The sequence below is a fragment of the Pelodiscus sinensis genome, chromosome 5 (assembly GCF_052426305.1).
Source record: "Pelodiscus sinensis isolate ZL-2025 chromosome 5, ASM5242630v1, whole genome shotgun sequence".
Classification (NCBI taxonomy): Eukaryota; Metazoa; Chordata; order Testudines; family Trionychidae; genus Pelodiscus; species Pelodiscus sinensis.
The window spans coordinates 6,076,930-6,100,445 of NC_143056.1; the positions used below are offsets into that span (position 1 = coordinate 6,076,930).

The window sequence follows — 23,516 nt, forward strand, 5'->3', positions numbered from 1 at the left end:
GCCCAAAGAAATCTGATGAGGTTTGACAAGGACAAGTGTAGAGTCCTGCACTGGGACGGAAGAATCCCAAGCATAGTTACAAGCTGGGGACCGACTGGCTAAGTAACAGTTCGGCAGAAAAGGACCTGGGGATTATAGTGGATGAGAAGCTGAATATGAGTCAACAGGGTGCCCTTGTAGCCAAGAAGGCTAATGGCATATTAGGGAGCATTAGGAGGAGTATTGCCAGCAGATCTACAGAAGTGATTATTCCCTTTATTCAGCACTGGTGAGGCCACATCTGCAGTATTGCATCCAGTTCTGGGCCCCCCCATTACAGAAAAGATGAGGACGCATTGAATAAAGTCCAGCAGAGGGCAACAACAATCATTAGGGAGCTGGAGCACGTGACACATGAGGAGAAGCTGAGGGATTTGGGCTTGTTTAGTCTACAGAAGTAATGAGTGAGGGGGGATTTGAGAGCAGCCTTTAACTACCAGAAGGGAGGTTCCAAAGAGGATGGAGAGAGGCTGTTCACAGTAGTGACAGGTGGCAAAACAAGGAGCAATGGGCTCAAGTTGCAGTGGGGGAGGTCTAGGTTGGATATTAGGAAAAACTATTTCCCTAGGAGGGAGGGGAAGCGCTGGGATGGGTTCCCTAGGGAGGGGGTGGAATCTCCATCCCTAGAGGTTTTTAAGTCTTGGCTTGACAAAGCCCTGGCTGGGTGATTGAGTTGGGGTGGGTCCTGCCTTGGGCAGGGGGCTGGACTTGATGACTCCTGAGGTCTCTTCTCACCCTAGGAGTCTAGGATTCTAAGTCCATGTCCAATAGGCAAGGACATGCTCTTTTAGCAGGTCAAACACAGAAACGAATATTTTCTGCCCCAGCGATTTGCCATCCAAGAGCACCGAGCTGTGAAAAAGGCCCTTTCGGCAGAGCGAGAGCAGGAGCTAGTCCAGTTCCGAGAACTGCCACGCCACCGCTCCGGTCAGGCATGTTCATGTCTAATCACACTTGTCTGCTGCTCAGCCCGAGTCTCAAGGACGTTGTGCCCTACAGCTCAGACTGCACCGGGCTGGCTTGTTAGCAAGGCACTGAGCTGTCTTCTGGGTTAAAAGGCAGCACCCCCCTTCTGGGCTGATGTGGGTCCCTCATCTCCCCAGACCTGCAGGTGGAAGATCTCCGATTCCACCTCCTAGGCGCTACAACAGACAAGCAGCTCCTGTCAGAGGCCATGGGATGCCCCGAGGGAAGTCTTACCCCTGGCACGTGCTTACGAGGAGGTCTGGCTGGCTTCCGAGTGGGCTTTTCTTGCTCCTTGCCCAAATCTCCGGCTTCTCTCGTGCTGTCGAAGTACGGGTGTTGCAGTAACTGTTCACACGTGAGCCGCTCTGCCGGGTCCATATGCAGGCAGCCCTAGCAAAACGCAGCGCAGCCCAGGGTCACACGGGGGATTTTTGTGGGTTGTGTCATTACAACAACGCAGATGTTAAAAGCAGCTGGAGTTAATGAACATCGGTGGGCTCTGGATTTTTAAATGGATCTTTGGAGTCCATGTGTTCCAGGGCAAAGAGTCTACTTAGAATTCCCCCAGCCACCTCATGTACACAGGTGGCTAACCCTGAAAACTCCTCCTCTTGCATAAGCTAAATAGAGTTTAAGTGTGAACTCAATGCTTCACCATCGCTTACCTTCATTAGTCCTAGAGCAGGGTATGAAATGTTAGGGAATTTCAGTTCTAGTGGCTCCTGGAAAATATATAGCATAATTATATTAGTAACTGTTTCAGTTATCAGGGTGCCACATGATGCATTCGTTTCTTTACATTTCCATCTCAGACCATGGCTCCACCTACTGGAGGATTGATGCGCTGGCGATCAATCCTCCGGGGTTTGATTTAGCGGGTCTAGTAAGGACCTGCTAAATTGAATGCCGAGATCATCCCTGTTGGCGCTGGTACCTTTTGCTGTCGCAAGGAGTAAGAGAAGTCGACGGAAGCGTTTCTCCTATCCAACTCCCATTGCGGGGCCACCCCAAAAAAATCAATGCAACGTACCTCGACTCCAGCTACACGATTCACGTAGCTGGAGTTGCGTACCTTGCATCCATTTTCTCCGCTAGATTTAACCTGGCCTCAGTCTGTTTTGCAAGCCACAGCATTTGAACTGGTACTTGAGTACACAGTTATTAAATAATGCTTTGTGTCTTGTTCTGTTTGCTCCTAGCACTCGCACTTTTCAGCAATCCCAGGCTCATGCTGATCTGAATCCAGTATATCCAGCGTTAGATAAACAGAAGGGACTTTCACAGAGGATGAAAGACAAGGAGCACAAAATCACTAAGGTCTGGGAGGGTTAAACCACGAGGAAACATGACAGTAACGACATGTATTGGTTGTAGAACAATAACGAAGGTGGAATAAGATAACCAGGGCAGGTATCACATGCAAGCGAACTCCCAGGAGAGGGATTGTTCAGAGAGGTTTGAGGGAGTCAGTTTAGAGGTGGGAAGATAAAAATGATCAAAGGAAAATTGGACGAGAACGTTGGAAAAAACAAACAGCGGGACCAAGGTAAAAGTCCCCGCAAAACAGTCTCCCTGTGGATCTGGCAAGAGCTCACCCAACGGGGCAAAGTGCAAGCGGGAACACGCCTACACAAGCAGAGCTGATAAGGGGCTCTCTGGGTTCTGCAAACGCAACCCAGGCTCAATGGGACCAGACTGCAAGCGCCCAGCGCGGGTTGGGCTGGGTCCAAAAACGGGCTTCCCTCCCCGGGCCCGTGGGTCAGCGCAGCAGTGGCTGCATGCCCTGCCCCATGTGCATGCCAAGGCGTCGCGGCATCTCTGGCTCGGCAACATGCACACCGCATGGCAGAGGGCAGCCGCTGGCAGGAATGGGGCTGCTGGGAGGGGCCACGCCAAGGCCCCCGGGCGGGAGGGGCCGGGAGCACGGACTGAAGTCCAGGGGAAGAGCGAGAAGGAGCCGGGTCCAAGCCCCTGCAGACCTCTCCTGCCAAGAGCCAGCTCGGGGTGGAACGGCACGACGCGCACGCTTACCATGAAGCACGTGCTTCAGCGTTTGTAGGGTCGGGGCCTGCTGGGTGTCTGCATCTGGCATTTGCCGTGGCCCATAGCGATGTGGCCAATAGCGACAGCCGCCTTGGCATATCCCTGTTCATGCAGAATACCCGCTGCCCAGGAGTCACAGCTTTTAGCTGCGCCTCCAGCCCTCGCGTCCCTCCACCAGGTCATTAATCCCTAGGAAATACCCTGAGTATCCATCCATTAGCGCTTCTTTGTAGCTCTATGAACAACCGCCGAAGGATACACCCCAGGAAAGCCAAAGCACAAACATTTCTCTCGCCAATACACAACCGTCTCATTTGCATAGCATGCAAATTGCCGACCAGTGCTGGACTCAAGCACACTGGGAGGGCGCTCTTACCTTGTCCTCCGGATCGGGAATTCGCACCCCACTGAAGAACTGATTGGTGCTGAACACTTGCTGATGCCTGGGAATAAGATCCCCTTGGATCAAGAATAAAAAGCCAAGTCAGGGGAATTACGTGTTTTATTAGCCCACATTTTACTAGCTTATCCTGGAGCGAGGCTGCAACTAGAGACGATTTTTAAAATAGATCTCCTGGCATTAAGAGAACTAACAATACAACGTTCACTTACAAATGGATCATCCATCTTGACTTCACCGATTAAATGTCTTGACCACCTTACAAATGATCACTATGTTGCAACGAAGTGACTGGCTCATGCTCCTCTGCCTGATGGAATCAGAACTGCTCAAATGTGTGTCTTTGACCCTACACTGCTAATGACTAATGGAGATTCTCTTTCAGCTGAACTTATAGGAGCCTGTGCTTTTCGAGCCACGGCTACCCCGAGGGTCTGAATTTCTATGCTTTGTGCGCAGTGACAATCATGCAATGCCTTTCTCAATATTAACGCCTGGTTCGGGTTTTTTCCTTCGCAGTTTGGCAATTCATATAATACTGGCAAATTGAGAGTCCCCCAGCTTAAAAGACACCCTCCTAGAACAGCAAGGAGCATACCATGTGAGAACAAAGGCATGTCAGTAAAACGGCTCCATTTAAGCACCAATACTGGTATTTTTGGCCTAGTACAGGTTGAACCTCTCAAAGTCCAGGGGCTCTCTGATCCAGCAACATCTATGGTCCAGCAAGAGAATCTCCATTAGCTGTTAGCAATGTAGGGCCAATGACACACATTTGAGCACGGATGCTGCTGGACCAGAGAGCCCAGGAGGCCAGTGGCAAGGATCAGGGCCCCATAGAGCCTGGTAGAGTGGCTGGCCACGGAGCCCAGAAGTGGCTGCAGAGCCTGGGGGAGGGGACCTGGCACCCATGAGGGTAGCCCAGCCCAGTCTGCTGACGGATCCCGGGAAAGCCCAGCATCCAGCAGCAGAGGGGCCGGAATTGACCTCCCCTGGTCCAGCAAAATCCCTCCTTTGGGAGGGGTCAGGTCCCTAGGGTGCCAGACTAGGGAGACCCAACCTGTAGCATCCTAAAGGACAATTCTCTGGCTGAATACAGATGTGTGTCCAAGTGTGAGCGCTAGAGGGTGCTGCACGAACAGATATGAGCGGAGGACCCGAAAGCCCCGCTGGGCTGGCCTGACGTTATTACGGGGCCCAGGGCACTCTAACGTGGGAGATGCGTCTGCATTTCTCAGGCCAGACAAATGAACAAGGAACCCCCCCGCTCAGATCTAGCGAGATGGAACAGTCTGCGGCAGCGATGAATGACTGGCAGGAGCTACTGTTTGTTTTGGGCTTTGCTGGCGCAGGGCGCGCTTGGTTCACAACGGAGGCAGGGAAGGTTACGCCAGCCCCGTGCTCTGATTACTGCTGTGTTCCCACGCTTCCAAAGACAGGGCGTTGCCCATGCGGTTTATGACGACGGGCCCCTCCTTTCCGAATGCTGGTAGGGGGCACCCACTAGGGAAGATGGTCATGTTCTTATTGATACAGGATTTTAGATTTGCAACCTTCCTTCTCGGACAGCCCCGAGCAGCCCGCCGCTGGGCAGGAAAGGGCTGAAACGCAGACGCTGGCCTATGCTAACGCCATGCTCTCCCCAAGGCGGCTTCCTAAACCTCGTGCTTACGGAAGAGCAGCCGGGATTGATCTAGATGTTAAAAATCAAACCACCCATCTAGGACTAATGTAGTATTGAAACCGCACGGCTTGGATCAAATAGCTCTCCGTTGAAAATAACTTCCTTGACCCGTCTCCTTTCCATAGGCTGGCTCAAAGGGAAATCCATCGGAGCTCAACCCCCTTCCCCACAACAAATAGGAACTTTCCCTCACGCGTAAGGGAGAGTATTCCAGAGTGATCACACCAGGACTAAGAATGGGTCGATCTGGATCTGGTAACAGGAATTTTAACTACAATAAGGATTAAAGGACTTTTAAATGGCTTTCTGAGTTACCCAGTATGGAAATACGAATCTTGATTCGTAACCTATTAAAAAGCAATTTTTTCCCCAGGATGGAGAATCCATTCCCTGGGTTAGCCCCCACGTGAAACAGATGCAGTAAGAGTTGGCTAATTGCCACCTAACATCTTTAAGGGTGCCTATAGCAAGGCAGAATGGCCTCCCATTATCCCTGAGATGAACCACTGTGAACCCACTACCACACCCAATAATTTACATGAAGGCTGATCTCTTAAAGCCCCCATTCGAAATCCAAAACTGACTAAGGACGCCTCTGTCGCTAAGCAACCGACAGCTGGGAGAGCCTCGGCAGTTTAACCGTTTGCAGCGTCTTCCCCGGGATTGTCTGACCCTTTTACAAAATGTCCCTGCTGTAATGAGCCAAACCCACCTCACACAGAGGTATGGCATTTACCGCTACGGCTGGGCAAAGCTGGGGCCGTTTCCAGCCTCCGGGCAGTCTAGCTGGGATGCTAAAACCAGGGGAGAGATTTGTGTTTTCCAGAAAGTTTGTGGTGCAGGAGAAGTTAAAAAAAATGTAAAAAGGGTTCTAGAAAAAAAGCCCTCCGAGGATAAAAGGAAAGAATTGGGAAGATGACAAAGGTTATGGCTGGTGTAAATGCCCCTCAAGGGGACAGTATGAGAATCTGGGAACAGACACAAAAATAACATCAAGCTGCAGCAACACCGTGAAGGGAGCTGAGCAAAACCCATCAAAGGGAATTCTCCCCAGGGACTGTCAATCACGTCCACAGTGCTCAGATTCCTTGGTGATGGGCACAACTTCCTAACGGTCAGGATGGCTAAGCACTGGTATAAGTTGCCTAGGGAGGTTGTGGAATCTCCAGCCCTGGAGATATTTAAGAGCAGGTTGGACAGAAACCTATCAGGGATGATCTAGACGGTGCTTGGTCCTGCAGTGGGGGCAGAGGGCTGGACTCGATGGACTTTCAAGGTCCCTTCCAGTTCTATGATTCTATGATTGCAAATCCACCTGGACTAGAACAAAGTGAGTCTCATCCAGCGCCCCGGAGAAGACCAGATACAGCAGCACGAGGATCGTTCTAAACCTGGGGGGAATGGCCCAGGCAGGACTCCTCCGAGGTCCAAGACACTGGAGAGGAAGGAGGGAGATGTAGGGTTTCAGCAAATAATTCACAGCAAGTGATCAGCCTCATCTCACCTTTCACCTGGTCAGCTAAGGAATGACGAGAAACTCACGGCTCAGAGACGACGAGAAACTCGCTTCTCTGCTTGTTCCAAGCCAGGCCCAAGTTCTCCAGGAAATACGCTCCAGCCGACGGCTTGCGAAGCGCTCCCTGCGCTCTTCAGCGTCGGTCCTTTACATAGATCACACGCGGCTGTGTCTGTCCCCCAACCCCTAACTGAACGTTGCACTCCACGGTGCAGATCCTGCCGCCGGCTCCAGGCAGGTGAACCCCTGTGCCCATGTGCGGCCAACTGCCAGCGGGGAGCCTGGTATACGAAGACGTGCCGTGAGCACAGAGCCGAGCATCACATTCGCCTCCTGTGAGAACTGGCTCCGGGAAGGTTCGGTCTCGTGAAAATGGCCGGAAGGTAAATACGTAAGACTCACAAATGCAACGGAATCAGAAATGGCCTCCTAAGCTGGAGGAACCATGGCGGGTTTTTCCTCTAGTCACTCAGCTCATTAAAAACCACCAGCACTTCTGTATCCCCCAGCCCACGGAAGGGTCCTAGAATGATTTAGCAACTGGGTGGCCAGCTTAAATGTCAGAGCAAGGCTGTAGGCGCTCCTAGGCAGCACCAGCTACGCTCTTGCAAACACACGCCGGGGACAGGCCCGGCCGGAGAAACCTAACGGCCACCGAAGCCAAAAAGGGACCCTACTAACGTTATTATCCAGTGGGAGCCAGGGCTGGCCTTACCATGAGGCAAACTGAGGCGGCCGCCTCAGGTGCCAGACTGTGGGGAGGGAGGAGGGGCGCCACTAGGCCCCAGAGAATTGAGACCTTTCAAAGTTTTGGCCCAAGCGAGGGGGACGTCATTTGAACTCCCTGCCTCAGATGCCAAAATGTTGTGGGCCAGCCCTGGTGGGAGAAAGCACACACCTCAGGATCAGGCCCATCGTCACCAGAGACAGACCCCATCAACTCCAGATGGGGCCTGTGCTTGGTCCTGCCGTGAGGGCAGGGGACTGGAGATGATGTAAAATACAGGAGCCCTGAGAAGATACTGACTCCTTATTTTACCCATGCTTTTACACTCAGTGTGTGTGTGTGTGTGTGTGTGTGCGCGCGCGCCCCTCCTCTTGAGATGTTTTAGCAGGTTTTATTCCCCCTCCCCCCGGGGTCCTGTATTTTACTTTTGTGTTTATTTACTTATTTATTTATTGTGTTTAAAAAAAAAATTTGTAAGCTGCCTCGAATGTTTTAAATAGATGGCCAGGGCAAAAAATATTATAACTAACTAACTACTTTGTCTACTCCGTTGGGACTGTGTAGTGCCCTTGCCTGCCAAAGCTCCGGACTTCGAAGGGTGTTTGCCCAAAGGGCTGTTCTCTGACATAACATTTCCTTTTTGGCCCCAAACAAACAACTGCATTCGTGTGAAATCACAGATTCCTAGAATGGGAAGGGACCTCGAGAGGTCATCAAGCCCAGTCCCCTGCCCTGACAGCAGGACCAAGCACCGTCTAGATTAGGGTTACTCAACATGGGGCTCGCGGTGCGGTGTGGGTTTACGCAGGGCTCAACACACGGCCTGCGGGTGGGAGCCAAAACAAAAAAGGAGTCAATATAATGGTTTTCCGTTGAGATGTGTTTTAGTAGTTAAATTCCTGGAATATCATTGTTCCTTAAAAGTGCTGTCATATGGATGAAAAATCAGGTAACTATTGCATTTTATTAGTATCAGCAGAACTGACTTAAATGGGGCCTGCGTGTTGTGTCGTCTTACCCTAATCTTTGTATTCATGCCCATCAGTGTGAAAGAATCTATTTGCATATATATTTGCACGTATATGCAACCACAGTTAAGTTGCGGCCTTTGACATGTGCTGAGTATCGTTGTGGCCCCCAGGGCTTCCAAGTTGAGTAGGCTTGGTCTAGATCAGTGTTTCTTAAACTTTGTTCCATGGCAAACAGAACAACAGAATTCAAAATGGCTGCTCTTAATGGGGTAGGCGACTTTTTTTTTTTTTTGCTCAATAACTTTCCTCCTTTATGAGCTGTTCCTCATTAAAAAAAAATATTGTTTGGTGTTCCTTGGTCTTAAAAAGTTTAAGAAAACCTGGTCTAGATCATCCCTGACAGGTGTCTGTCTAATCGGCTCTTAAATCTCTCCGGTGATGGAGATTCCACAACCCCCCTAAGGACACAGGCCTCACTGTGAGCAGGATGTGAATCTGCCCAGGGAGTCTCTATTGGATTTCTAGTCCAACACCTTCACCACTCGGCCACCACAGCCCTATCTTGTGACCCTTTGGTCATGAGATAAATAAATAAACCAGCACTCAGGGAGGCGGAGTGTAACTGAGCTCTGAATGGATCATTGGAAATTTTCCTAATACACGAATGTCAATCAGAGTCCGATTTGCATAATAATCACGTTGGTCCAGTTCTTGCCCGCTTTCCACTATTGCTCAATACGTGACGATTCGGGAGGAATACTCTGAGCCTCACTGCACTTACCCAAGGTTCTCCTGATCAGGTACAGCTGGTCCACATCCGATTTCCCCGGCCACAAGGGGACACCTGACAACAATTCGGCAAAGACGCAGCCGATTGCCCAGACATCCACCGGAGGGCCATATTGAGTATCTCCTACAAGCAGCTCTGGAGAACGGTACCATCTGGTAGCCACATAGTCTGTGTAATAATCACTAGGTCCAGCTAGAGCACGGTCAGGAAAGACAGAAATACATAGAAATCTGGGGTCAGAATGAGGAAGGGAAGCGTAACAAGCGTGTTGCTTATCTCTCGCGGACATTGCTACAGGAACGGTCCCGAAAGTCGCAGCACGGCAGAAACCAACGTGGGTCACTGCACTTAATCAAAACGACTTTTCCCCGAAACTCACTCCCCCGAGAGGGCACTGTGGCCAGTTCTCAGCTCTCAAACCTCAAGGGTTTGTCTAGAGCAGTGTTTCCCAATTGGTGCTTCGTGGAACCCCAGGGTTCCGCAAAGCGAAAGTAAGGGTTCTGCGAGAACGCAGCATTGCCCCGCCCCCTCTTAAAGAGACAGAGTATTTTGCAAGGTTTTTTTTGCTCAACCAGTTCTGGAGAGGCTTTTTTTTTTTTGCTTGCCAAATTTTACTCTGGGAACCTTAGGGGTTCCTTGAAATTATTTTAAGCTGAAAAGGGTTCCGTGGCCAAATAAAATCAGGAAACACTGGTCTAGAGAAATGAGCAAACCAAAGGGTCTCAAGACTGTATTAACTATAGGAAAAGGGAAGCCCTCATTCCCAGGGAAAGAGCCTTTTGTTATCAGGCCCTTCCTGCCAGGGGCGGATAAGAGTGCTGCAGGGCCCAGGGCAGCACCGCGGGGCCCCGGGCAGCGAAATTTTGCGGGGCTCTCCTTTGACACGGCGCATGCGCGGGGCCTCGGGAAGCGTGGGGCCCGGGGCAGCCGCCCCGCTCGCCCTGCCCTAAATCCACCGCTGCTTCCCGCGATAACAAGATTCTGCCCCAAAGAGGTTTTCTGTGGAAACCACCACAAGAGGGTTCTCATGTACATCTGGGCATCCTAGGGGTGTGAACAGGTAACCAGTTACCCAATCGGCATCTCCTTTAATGCAGCCTCGTTTTGCTGGGGGAGGTCTGACAGGAACTGCTTTTACTACAAGGGTTCTGTGGATCGTGTAACTAGCGGAATAAAACTGTCTGAATTTGCTGCATGAGAGAGTATTCTTTGGCATGGGTGATACGGAGGGGAAACTGAGGCAGGGAAAGTCAGGCACGTGCACTTTTTGTGCCAGTCTGCCACAGGAAGGCATTCTAGACACAACTTAAAAAACAACAAAAAGTATGGTGGTCCTCAGAGAGCGTCTTTAACAGAATGTGAATCCAGGTCTCAGACACGCATGCTACAGGTTTTGGACACGCATGCTACACGGAAGAAGTTACCTGCACTTACTTAGTATGCGAGCAAATCCAAAGTCACACAGTTTAATGACCGCGTGCTTCGTGATTAGGATGTTTTCCGGCTTCACGTCCCGATGGATGCACTGGAAACAGAAACAAGGGAGTCAGGAGCAATCTGGACCAGGTTAACACTGCTGCATTCCCACCACTGAGCTCACCACCCTTGATGGGTATTGTGAACCGAACAGAAAATGAAAAGTTTCTTTGACGCTAGCGGAGCATCCCCACCGGGCCCTCCCATAACCCGGCCTTTCACTCCGCCCTGGGGACAAAGACATGATGCATGTCCGCAATTTCAGCAGCATAGTTCTGCATTGCTCCGACAACCCCCATTCGACTCCAGTGGCCCAGTGGGAAATAATGGAGCAGCATGATAGACATTGACGGAGCTCTTTACACGGGCAGGGTTCACGGTGCCGACTGGCACCAAACACAATCCATCAATTTAATGGGGGAGGAAGAGAGAGAAAGAGACAAAACAAACTCGGCAAGCCAACGAGGCAGGCTGCCAAGTTCTCGCAGCTCGGCCTTACGCACTCTACCAGTGGAAACAAAATGTTTGTTCCAAAGAGGTCTCCCTCCCCCTCTTACATCTCGGCAGATAAATAAAAACAAAGCTGATAACCGCTAAATTCGCATAAAGAACCCTCTCCAACATGCAACTCTCCCACCTCTGCTCCCACCTCTGCCGCCTCGTACACAGCAAGGCCCAGGAGTCCTGGGACAATTTTAATTCAGCCTCGAACTACGATCCAGCTCCCAAAAGAACAGCAGGTTTGCTGGTCCCTTACGGTGTGTCTACACTGCACGCTTATTCGGAATAAGCTATTCCAGAAGAAATATTCCCAAACAGCTTATTTTGAAATAGCATGTCTACACTACAGGGAAGCCTCAAAATCAGTCCAAAGCAGGCCCCTCTAATATGGACATGCTACCTCGATTTAGAGCCCCAGGAGGCACTGGGGAGTAATTCCTTTGCATGGCTCTGGGGAGGAGCTATTTCGAAATAGAGCACTGGAGCGTCCACACTACTTCTATTCCGGAAGTGGCGTTATTCCTCATAAAATGAGCCTTATGGGAGTTGGAATAAGCTGTCCGTTATTTTGTATTCATTTCGAAATAACGGAATTGCTGTACAGACGTTCCCATTGTTCTTTTGGATCAACGACCATTATTCTGAAATAACGCTGCCGTGCAGACGCACCCTTAGAGATTGTAGCACAGGTGACTTTTGTAACTTTTCAGTAGGGACCTGATCCAACAGGTTATGATTCTAGGTTGTATCAACAGGTGTGTTGTAAGCAAAACTCGTGAAGTCATTCTGCCGCTCTATTCTGCACTAGTTAGGCCTCAGCTGGAGTACTGTGTCCAGTTCTGGGCGCCACATTTCAAGAAAGATGTGGAGAAATTGGAAAGGGTACAGAGAAGAGCGACAAGAATGATTAAAGGTCTAGAGAACATGACCTATGAAGCCAGGCTTCATGAACTGGGCTTGTTTAGTTTGGAAAAAAGAAGATTAAGGGGGGACATGATAGCGGTTTTCAAATATCTAAAAGGGTGTCACAAGGAGGAAGGCGAAAATTTGTTCCTCTTGGTTTCTGAGGACAGGACAAGGAGTAATGGGCTTAAAGTGCAGCAGGGGAGGTTTAGATTGGACATTAGGAAAAAATTCCTAACTGTCAGGGTGGTCAAATATTGGAATAAATTGCCAAGGGAGGTGGTGGAATCTCCCTCTCTGGAGATATTTAAGAACAGGTTAGATAGACATCTGTCAGGGATGGTGTAGACGGAGCTTGATCCTGCCTTGAGGGCGGGGGGCTGGACTCGATGACCTCTCGAGGTCCCTTCCAGTCCTATGATTCTATGATTCTATGATTGAACACCCGCTACAGTCAGGAAAAAGTGTCAATGAATCCAGTAGAATCAGACCTTGAATTACTAGCGATCGGGTCTGTTCTCTGCCGCGCTGGCTGCGTTTGGTGACAATTCTCACAGAAGGACACACCACTACAAGCTATTCTTAAGGCAGGAAGCTCACCTGAAGTCATTACAATAAATCACTGACCATGAACCTCAGGGATCTAACTAATGAATAAAATAATCAGGTGCTTGTAGCAACATTGAAGATGGTGGAGGGGGAGGCCTTCTTGACGCCCCTGCATAAAGTATCCCAGACCGGGGAGACTGTAACAAGAGCTGTACCCGCTTCAACGCCACACGGCGACACACGGCGCTGGTGTTTACGGGACTTACGTTGTGTTTGTGGCAAAAGTTTACCGCTTGGAGAGTCTGCCACGTTATGCTCTTCACGAGATGCTCTGGGACCCTATTTTTAAAAAAAGCACCAGGAATAACATTTATTTTTTCAATGACATTAGGCGCAAGGAGGAGAACAAAGTTAAACTCCAAGTAGGGTTGCCAGGTATCCGGTTTTTGCCAGACAGTTCGGTATTTTGGCCTTCCATCTGATAAAAAAACAACAGAGAATACCGGACAAGTAAAATGTCTGGTATTTTCTGTTTTCCTTGGATGAAAGGCCGGCGGCGTCTGTGAGGGCGGCGGAGTGAGGAGCGCGGTAATTTAAAGGCGTAGTGGCCTTTTTTTTCCTCAAAAAGATGGCCGCCGGCATCTGCGAGGGCAGAGGGGGAGTGAGGAGCGTGGTAATTTAAAGGTGCAGTGGCCTTTTTTTCCCCCCCTCAAAAAGATGGCCGCCAGAGTCTGTGAGGGCAGGGAGAGCGAGGAGCGCAGTAATTTAAAGGTGCAGCAAACTCTTTTCTCTCTCTCTTTTTTTTTTTTTGCTTAACAAGTTTGGTCTCCTTCCCCCCCCCCACCCCACCCCCCAATTAATTTTTTTTTGCCAGTTCGGGATTTTTTGTGAAGGTATCTGGCAACCCTACCTCCAAGGACAACAAACCGGAATGCCAGCGATATCGGGATGTACAGACCTCACAACACAACACGCTAGGACCATTTCCCCGCCCCCCCCCAGACAAGTTCAAAGAAGCACATTCACTCCTCTGCCTCCCTGCTCTGTAAATACAGGAACCTGGAGAAACGTCCACCCAGGTTACTGACAATAGAAGCTTTTCTCTCTGCTCCCGTCTGCTCTTCCCCCATTTTTATGCTGCAGCCAGAAACTCCGTTTGGGGTTTCACAGAGACCCTTTGGGTGTGTGAACCTCTCTTCTAAGGCAACGCTAAGCCTGTAGCAGCCTCAAGGCCCATCCTGAAGGCCCCTATGTACTTTCCGGCACTACCCCAAGCGCTGACCCAACTCACGCAAGCACCAAAGGTCAGTTTACAATGACAAGACGCGAAGATTTACACCAGCTGAGCCCCATCCAAGGTTTTTGGTGCCATTCATATCTTGCTGAGATTGCGTCTGCTCCCTGGCAACCAAGCATCGGGTTGCTGGCACCTCCTGTCCTGCAGCTAAGTCTCATCAGTCACGTCTCCTGCACCGCTAACTCTTCCGCCATCCTGCAAACAATGCCCATGGCCGGTCTCCACCGGCTCGCCCCTGCCGGCACTGGAGACAGTGAGGCAAAGCACAACACTGAGGCCAGCTCTGACGCGTGACACGGCTGGAGCAGTAGCTCAGCCACCCCACGAGAGAAAGCCGAGCACAGGAGAGGAAGGGCTTGCTCTGTTCCCTCCCAGCTATTTCACGTCAATGCCTAACCAACGTTTGAGAGAGAGGACATCTTTGTTAAACCTCAACCTCCAGCACCCACATCCCCATCGTTATGGGGCGGTACAGTTAGTGCAGGTTGGACCTCCCTGGTCCGGCACCCTTGGGACCTGACCCGTCCCGGATAAGGGAGTGTGCCAGACCAGGGAGGTAATTTCTGGCCACACTGCTGCTGCCAGCCCCGGCCCGACCGGCGGCCTTCCCCCTCTCGCTGGCCCTGCCGACCTGCCGGGCAGTCCCTCCGCCTCCAGGCATGCCCCAGCGCCCAACAGCCCCACTGCCTCTCTGTGCACCAGGCTCCCGCTCAGCACCCAGCTCTTGCTGCCGCACCAGTTGCCCCGCAACCTCTGCGTGCCCGGCTCCTGCTGCCCTAAAAGCCCTCTTGCCCTGCCAGCTGCAGGGCTCCCCTGCGCTAGCTCTCCACATGTGGCCAGACCAGAGAGTCCCAGTTCAGAGAGTTTCAACCTGTAATACATAATCCTCAGGCACTGAGAAGTGCTTTTTTTTTATAATGGAGATTGCCTATCTCCTAGGTCTGGAAGGGACCTTGAAAGGTCATTGAGTTCAGTCCTCTGCCTTCACAGCGGGACCAAGACCCATCCCTGACAAATTTTTGCCCCAAATGGTCTCTGCAAGGATTGAACTCACAACCCTGGGTTTAGCAGGCCAGTGCTCAAACCACTGGCAGGGCAGAGCTCATAGTCCGGAGGTTTCCAAGGCCCAGCACAAATGTTTTCTGCCTTTTTTAAATCCCTTCTAAAGTTGCTAGAAAAGGGGAACAGTCCCATTTGAGCACCCATTCTGGACACGTCACTTTTATGGCTCTCCTGCCAATCCAGGCCTAGAGTCCAGCTCAGGAAATGGTCCGGGGAGGACGTTACGTCCAGCGCTGCCGGCTGACAGCAGCCCAATCTGGCCCCAGGTTCAAAGCTGGCCAAGTTATAAATAACGTTACTTCCCCGGGGAACGCCAGGCAGTCTTATTGAGAAGCAGCCCTGCGCGGCCAGCCTGCCATGGGACAGTCCGGGGTGAGATGTTGCTCTTTCATTCTTGTTTCCATCTGCGTAAACCCTTCGCTCTTACAAACAGCTGGTCCCTTTATACTCCTGCTGTAGGGCAACTGAAACTTCAGTCCAAAGTCCTGGAAACATCCATAAAACGTCCTTTCAAGCGAGCGCAGCAGTGACAAATAATCTCATTCATTTGAGTGCTGGCCGGTTTGTAAAGCATTGCATTGTTCTTGATGCTCTGTGGACTCAAGAGTTACAGGGCAGGAGGAACCTAATAAATCAACCAGGCTGCCTCCGGGATATCACTCAGCTCTTACACGTCACCCCGTTACCCCTGGATTGAGACCAGTAACTTGCTGGGCTAATGCCGGTCGTCCGGAACGGCACCTGGCCATGACTTGAGACCCTAAGGGACGGAGAATCCACCACCTCCTTTGGTAGCTTGTTCCAAGAGTTAATCACCCTCGCGGACCAATCTCTGTGCCTTATTTCCAGTTGTTTAGATTTAATATCCAGCCCCCGGATGCTGCTCTGCCTTGCTCTGTGAGGATAAGGGGTACAGGGTATTTTCTCCCCGGGAAGGCACGGATACATTCTAATCAAGTTTTCAAAAATCGTCCACTCAGAGTGGCACGGACCAAGATTGTTCTAAAATAAAACATCCGATCTATTTCGCCTACAGCAAGCTTAATACAGATTGAACCTCTCTAATCCAGAACGCTCTAGTCCGGCACTCTCTGGTCTGACAACATCCGTGGTCTGGAATGATTTCGGTTTGCTGGATGTCCACTTTTCATGAGTGTGGCCAAGTTTCCGGCGGCTTCATACAGTTTGTTTACAGCCGCCAGTCCTGGCGCTCCGTGCTCTGTGCTGTTCTTTAGCTCTCGTGTTCCCCTAAAAGTCTTCTAAGAGCCCAGTGAGCAGTGGCACTGCTGCTCGACAATATTGACCGCCTGTGGTCCGGCAAATTCTCTGCTCAAATCACTGCTCCATCTCCTTTCGGTAATCCGAACAGACTCGGCTCCACGTCCGTCACTGCACGGCCTTTTGGTCCCGCTTTCCAGTCATCTCTGTGGCTCCCTCTCCAGTCGCTCGAGATCCTTCCAAAGACGAGGATTCCAGAACTGGCCACCGTGTTCTAGTGTCGGTCTCAGGCGCAGAGGAGACATCCCCCTTCCCTGTCCCAACTCACTACTCCCGTTAGGGCTCATGGGACGTGTAGGGCACATTCTGCCACATCGCTGTGCACGGAGCTCACCAGCTGCTGCCCATCTGCTAGGACCCTAAATCCAGAGTCCCTGCTTCACACGACCGTCCTCCGTTCTGTAGGCAGGGCCTGCGTTCCTTATCCTGAGATGTACGAGCTGGCACTCGGCTGGATGACAAAGCCTATCTTATTGAGCCATCCGGACCACTCCGCGTAACCGCCCTGTCGCTGCTTTATTCTGCCAGCCCGCGTGTCACCCGCAAACTTCATCCGCAGCGGCTTTATATTTACTTGCTGCTCACCGATTCAAATGGTGAAGAGTCAGGCTAGAACCAACCCTTGCAGATCCCCGCTAGCGACGCCCCCATCGATGGTAATTCACCATCGTCAACTCCCTTGTGAGCAATGTCAGCCAGCCAGTTCTTAATCCATTTACAATGTGCTTTGCGGTGATGGGTCGGTGCTCGTTTTTTTTTTTAATCAGAACCCTGCGTGGGCCTAAGTCAAGTCTTAGCAACGTTTAAGTCTATGACGTTTACGTTTTTACTTTTACCGCTCAAACCTGCAACCTTTTGAAAGGAGGAAATCAGGTTTGACAAGACCTATTTTCAATAAAACCATGTTGACGGGTATTAATTATCGTCCTACCCTTTAACTCAGGGGTGGGGAACGTAGGGCCCAAGGGCAGGATGCAGCCCCTGGCTTGCCTGAATCTGGCCCCTGCAGTTCTCACGAGCCAGCATGACTGGGGCGGGGAGTGGGGGGGGAGGGGGGGGAAGAGCCCAGCCCAGCAGGGGGGGAAGGGCCAGGCAAGAGGGAGATTTCAGGGGACCCAGCGGAGGTGAAGCTAAGCACAGTCACCCAGGCAGATGCTGAGTTGATCACAGGTGCTGGAGTCAACACAGCCTTGGGCAGCAAGGCCCTGCAGTGACCTCACACACGCAGCAGGGGGCAGGCTTCCCCACAGCTGTGCTCGAACCCAGACCCAGAACACCCACCGGGAGGGGGGGGGGGGAAGAGAGAATTTGAGGCCAATGCTCCCTCAGCATCAGACTGGCTGGCAATCCAGGCCGGATGGGGTCATTACTTCTCAGCAGTGTGGCCAGAGGGCCCCATCCCATGGGGGACTCACAGAATCAGGAAGGTGGCTAGAAAGCTGGGTGTTACCGAGTGGCTGATGGGAACCCATCAGGTCGGAAGCCAGCAGCTGCTGCCTTTCCTAAGCCCCCAGAGGTGGATTTCATTGCTACTCACAGGCAATTGTGACTCCCCCCCCCCCACGCCCAGGGCTGCCTCCTGCTCTTCAGACTCATTAGGTCTCTCTAGCCCAGTGTTTCTTAAACTTTTTAAGACCGAGGAACACCCAACAATTTTTTTTAAAATGAGGAACACACCAAGGATTTTTTGTTAAGCGCAAAAAAAAAAAAAAAAAAAAAAAAGGTGGGGGGTTGCCTGCCGCTTTAAGGCGGCCATTTTGAACACAGTTTAAGAAACACTATTCTAGCCCTTTTCCCGCTCCAGTGTGCTCCTGCCATGCAGGCCAGCCATTACTCTGAATGCCTGGGCTGAGCCACACAATCTCCTTGGTGAGCAGCTCCCAGGCCCTTGGGCATTTCTTTCCAACCGCCTCCCTAAGCCCCAGTAACCAAGGGTCACGTGCACACTGCCAGGCAGCCCCAACACCCCACCCCCCAACTGAGATTAACGAGGCCCTCCCGAGCAGGCAGCGACTCCCGCCAACTCTCCCAACCCCCACCCCGGCCCGGGCGGTGGCTACTCACCCCCGCGGGTGCTTGTCCAGCTCGTGCAGCACCGTGCGGTCGCAGTACTCGAAGACCAAGTGCAGCTTCCGCTTCCTCCGGAAGACTTCCAGCAGGTTGACCAGGTTGGGGTGCTTCAACTGCTGTGAAGGCAACAGCGGAGCAGCCTCGTGAGCAAGGCAGCCCCGCCGGCCCCGCAGCTTGGAGCTGCAGAGCGAGGCGGGCGGGGGAAGGAAAAGGAAAGTGTTTGTGGGATGGAAAGTTCTGGGTCTCTGGAGCAAAGAATGTTTCTTACACAAAGACACCTTGAATCAGCCAGCTTGCCCAGTAGGGGGACCAACAGCGCCACCCGCAGGGACAAAAGAGGCTAGTGGGTGGCAGGGATGTTAGATTTCGTTTCATCAACTAATCGACTAGTCGATGGATTTTTCCGTCAACTAGTCGATTTGTCGGTAAGCGAGGGAGCCACCGCAGGGTTAGCTCCTGTCCTGGGAGCGATCTCCGCTGTGGCTCAGCTCTTAACACATTTAAAAGGCTGAAGCGCAGCAAGGGGGGACCCAACACGAGCCGGGACAGCCGATTCCCATGCCAGCTCTGACGCCATTTAAAAAGCAGAGGCACAGTGTCTGGGACTGGGTGCAAGCCGAGAATCAGCTGATTCCTGGCTCGCACCCGGTCCCCTCTACCCCCTGCGGAGATGGTGCGGGGGAGAACCTCTGATAGAGGCAGCGAGGGGGCGCAGAAGCAGCTAGTTGAGGGACTAGTTGACTATCTGATAAGCTTTTGCTTATCGGATAGTCAACTAGTTGCTTACATCCCTAGGGGTTAGTTATTTCACAGACAATGGCAGGGGGGCACAGATAAACTTGGCTTAAGCAGACAGCTACTAGAGAAGATGCTGGGAGGCAAAAAACCCACCACCAATTTCTACCCATCCCAGGTATTTCAGTATCACCCACCACATATGCCTGTAGCCTCCGACTGTACCGCAGTGGAAGCAGAGACAATGGCCTGGAAATACAAACAATAAGACCTTCTAGCTGCTGGGGGAAAAAAAACGTTTTATAGAAGATAGGCCACTCCATGGGCCTAAGACATTACGAATCACACCCGATGACGCAGCGAAGCCTTCTGCTCCTTGCTCTGCTAATTGCCTGGCTCGGCTTCGGAGGGTTTCCCGAGGAAATGAGGTTTTGGGGTTGGTTTTCTTGAAGCAATTCCCAAGCCGAGTCTCGCTTGGTATCATGGGCATCCTTACCAAAGAACTGGAGACCCAGGTTCCTGAAGGTCTGGCACCTCTGGGCCTTGTAGGCTGCCATATGAAATTGCTGTTCCATTTCTTTGACAAAGTTTGGTTTTCATTTTGGGTGGGGTTGTTTTTTTTTTAAGCAAGGGACATGGAATAAGTAACTGGCAAAGGAAGAGAAGCAGCGCTGGACCCAGAGGACCCTTAGGCCATTGGGTAATTTTCGTCAGATGAGGACTGCCACTGTCTGCAGGGAGATTCCTCCTGCGCTGGCAAAGACAGGCATCCCTGCGGTTTGTGCTGGACCGAGCTTTAGAATCAACAAGGAACGTTAGCAGGAAACTGACAACCAGGCCTCTCCACGGTGCTGTACTGGGCCAGCTTGAAATACGTGGCCAAACAATTCGGAAAAGGGAACGAGCAGCAAGATAGTAGAGAACAATTATTTCAATTAGCCAGCACGGGAGGAGACTGTAAGGAACTTCAGAAGGGTCTAAGTTGTGCCTCAACCTTTTTTTTAATCAAGTACCCTTTTAAAAAAATTATAAATACCCACAGACCCTACAGTTTTCAGACACACAAATCTTGTTTCTACTGTTTCAACACGTTAGTTTCAACAACTTAATTGTAGTTGGGTGGGCGATAACATTGTTGGGTGTAAAAAGTACAAAAATAATCAAGCGCTGGAAAACTTAACACAAAAATTCAGTTCTCAAAATGCCAGGTGTGCTGATGTGCCCCCCAGATTTCTCTCGAATACCCCTAAGGGTCCTTGTCCTGCTGGTTGAGATACACTGCGCTAGGCTGACTAGACGAATCCACTCATACGAGTGAGAATCGTTCTTCCCAATGTGAGAGATTTTATGTACCCATGCAGGTGAAAAGCCTCCCCCCGAGTACCAGGGTGAGATTGCTCATTTCCTCTCCCAAAGGATCGAGCCTCCTTAGAAAAGGTCCACAGGAAACGCCACGAAAGGACTGTGTGAGGAGCAGTGGGGCAGATTGGGGCTGGTCAGGTAACAGGCAGCGGCAGGGGTGGCAAGGCAGAGGAATCAGAGGCGATGATAATCAGTGCCGGTTATTTGGGAGCTCCTGGTCACCTACAGCAGTGCGTCTCAACCTTTTTTATAAGGTACCCCCTTGAAAAAAATTATAAGTCCCCCCAGTACCTACAGTTTTCAGACACACACATTTCTTTTCTACCATCGCAACACATCTGTTTAAACAACTTAATCGCAGCCGGGTGGGCGATGAAATTTTTGGGTGGAAAAACTACAAAAATAATAAAGTGCTGGAAAACTTAACACGCAAATTCAGTTTTCTCCAAATTTCACTTGGGTTGACGTACCCCCCCAGAGGTCTCCAGTACCCCTAAGAGTAGTCGTACCACTGGATGAGAAACACTGACCTACAGTAACGCATGAGCCAGGGCCCACCCAAATCCATAGGGGACAGATGTCGCTGAGACCTTCCAGTTTTAAGTGCCCCCAATTTGCATGCGAATATACAGGGCTCGACAAACAATCTACTCGCCCGTGGCGTGTAGATTGCAACCTGGAAGAGCCGGGTTCGGGCGATCTGTGGCTGGCGAGCCCTGCGAATATATATATATATACACGCCTTTTATCAAAACAGAGGCGCACGTGACGCCCCCTGGCCGGCATGTCTGTGCCCCTGGCAAGTGACGGAAACCCGGCTGACTGAAACCATGAGAACCGGAAACAGCCCCTGCCTGGCCGGCCGAAGGAGGCGAGCGGAGGTGAACCACAGCTTGTGAGAATCAATACGGTCAGTGTGTCCCGCAGGCGAGACAAGAGACAGCAGAGGGCAGCGAAAGGCACCTTTTACCCCACAGCTAGCGGTTCTGCAGGCCTTGACACAGCCTCACTCACGGCCAGACGGCTCCCTGCAAGGGCCACCACGATGCAGATGGCGGTGGCTCACGACACGGAAACGCGGGACAGCCGTGGCGAGGCGACACGCCCAGGAGAGAACAAGCAAGCCGGGCTCATGGCTATTTGGAAAGCGAGCCTGACGCTCTCCCAATTGCTTAGCCGCCTGCTGACGAGGTGGGTTTCACAGATGCCCAAATAAACCCATTCGTCTTTAAGCTGCCACTGGGCTCCGCGTGGCTTTTGCCGATGCCGACAGACATGGCGGCGCCCTCTGGGCCTGTCCATGCACCGTCCTCGGGCAGAGCAGTCACGGCGCGCGTTTGGGCTGGCGTGTGAAACCAAACTGAGGCCGTTTTTAATATCAAAAGCCAGCGCTGCAGAGCTTCCATGACTCTCCTCAGCTCTGCAGGCTCCACAGGGGAGGCCGAGGGACGTGGGGGGAAACTCGGCTCGGGTGAGGCCGCACCTGGAGTATTGTGTCCAGTTCTGGGCCCCAGGAGCAGCCCGTGGAAGCAGGCAACCTCGGCAGTTGCCTAGGGCGCCGCATTCAACGGGGCACCCAATGACGACGTCACACCATTGAGGGCTGTGGAGGTGCATTCTGCCTGGGGCGCCAGCTGCCGGCAGCTCACCTCAAGCCGCTACTGCTGGGCCTCCCCGCTATAGAAAAGATGTGGACGCATTGGAGAGGGTCCAGCGGAGGGCAACCAAAACGATTAGGGGGCTGGAGCACATGATCTACGAGGAGAGGCTGAGGGATTTGGGTCTATTTAGTCTGCAGAAGAGAAGAGTGAGGGGGGATTTGAGAGCAGCCTGCAACTTCCTGAAGGGAGGTTCCAAAGAGGATGGAGAGAGGTTGTTCTCAGTGGTGATGGATGGCAGAACAAGGAGCAATGGGCTCAAGTTACAGTGGGGGAGGTCTAGGTTGGATATTAGGAAAAACTATTTCCCTAGGCGGGTGGGAAGCGCTGGGATGGGTTACCTAGGGAGGGGGTGGAATCTCCATCCCTAGAGGTGTTTAAGTCTTGGCTTGACAAAGCCCTGGCTGGGATGATTGAGGTGGGGTTGGTCCTGCCTTGGGCAGGGAGCTGGACTCGATGACTCCTGAGGTCTCTTCCAGCCCTGGGATTCTAAAGTCCAGCTTGCGAGTGGCATTTTAGCAGGCTGCCACGGAGACCGTTCATTTCCTGCAGAACAATACGGCTCTGGGCAAAGAGCGGTCAGTGCTTAACGGGTCGGGCAGTCCCTCGCCACAACAGAGCACCCAAAGGCCCCGTCAATTTGCCACAGCCTCTCCCAAAGCCCTTGTGAGTTGCAGTCGATGGGGGTCTAGCTATAGAAAGCTGCACTCAGATTCTCAGAGCCATCCCTGGGCGGGGTCAGGCAGCAGCAGCGGGGACTTCTCCCCGCCTAATCCCAACTGGCAGAGCACGACGAGCAGCCCTATGGCACCTTAGGCTTAGAGACTAACCAGTATAGGGGATCAGGAGTACTCCTCTGAGGAAGTGGGTTTTGCCCACAATAGCGCATGAGCCTGCGTATTTGTTAGTCTCTAAGGTGCCACCGGACAACATGTGGCTTATAAAGTTACAGACAAACATGGCCACCCCGCTGAGGCTGCTTAGTACTGTCCGCGGTCACCCGGCGGCACCTTCGTACTGTCCGTGGTCACCCAGCGGCACCTTAGTACTGTCCGTGGTCACCCAGCGGCACCTTAGTACTGTCCGTGGTCACCCGGCGGCACCTTAGTACTGTCCGTGGTCACCCGGCGGCACCTTAGTACTGTCCGCGGTCACCCTGCAGCACCGTCGTACTGTCCGCGGTCACCCTGCGGCACCACAGTACTGTCCGTGGTCACCCGGCGGCACCGTCGTACTGTCCGCGGTCACCCTGCGGCACCACAGTACTGTCCGCGGTCACCCTGCGGCACCACAGTACTGTCCGCGGTCACCCTGCGGCACCACAGTACTGTCCGCGGTCACCCAGCGGCACCTTAGTACTGTCCGTGGTCACCCGGCGGCACCTTTGTACTGTCCGTGGTCACCTGGCGGCACCTTAGTACTGTCCGTGGTCACCCGGTGGCACCTTAGTACTGTCCGTGGTCACCCGGCGGCACCTTCGTACTGTCCG

The 23,516-nt window shown here is 52.1% G+C and overlaps 1 protein-coding gene across 4 annotated transcripts in view; it reads right to left on the reverse strand.

Annotated features, from left to right (window-relative positions):
* Nucleotides 1-23,516, reverse strand: part of CDKL1 (cyclin dependent kinase like 1) — a 31,226-nt gene that overhangs the window by 3,525 nt on the left and 4,185 nt on the right. Inside the window, exons 2-8 of one of the 4 annotated variants that reach the window (XM_075926163.2) lie at nt 18,267-18,388; nt 12,832-12,904; nt 10,571-10,661; nt 9,128-9,328; nt 3,425-3,507; nt 1,671-1,727; nt 1,257-1,395 (exon numbers count right to left, since the gene is read on the reverse strand). In XM_075926163.2, the coding sequence (XP_075782278.2) occupies nt 1,257-1,395; nt 1,671-1,727; nt 3,425-3,507; nt 9,128-9,328; nt 10,571-10,661; nt 12,832-12,904; nt 18,267-18,388 (766 nt within the window). Of the gene's footprint in view, nt 1-1,239; nt 1,396-1,670; nt 1,728-3,424; nt 3,508-9,127; nt 9,329-10,570; nt 10,662-12,831; nt 12,905-14,916; nt 17,080-18,266; nt 18,389-23,516 lie in introns of those variants that run through there. The other 3 variants (XM_075926162.2, XM_075926165.2, XM_075926164.2) reach the window with 3 other exon arrangements.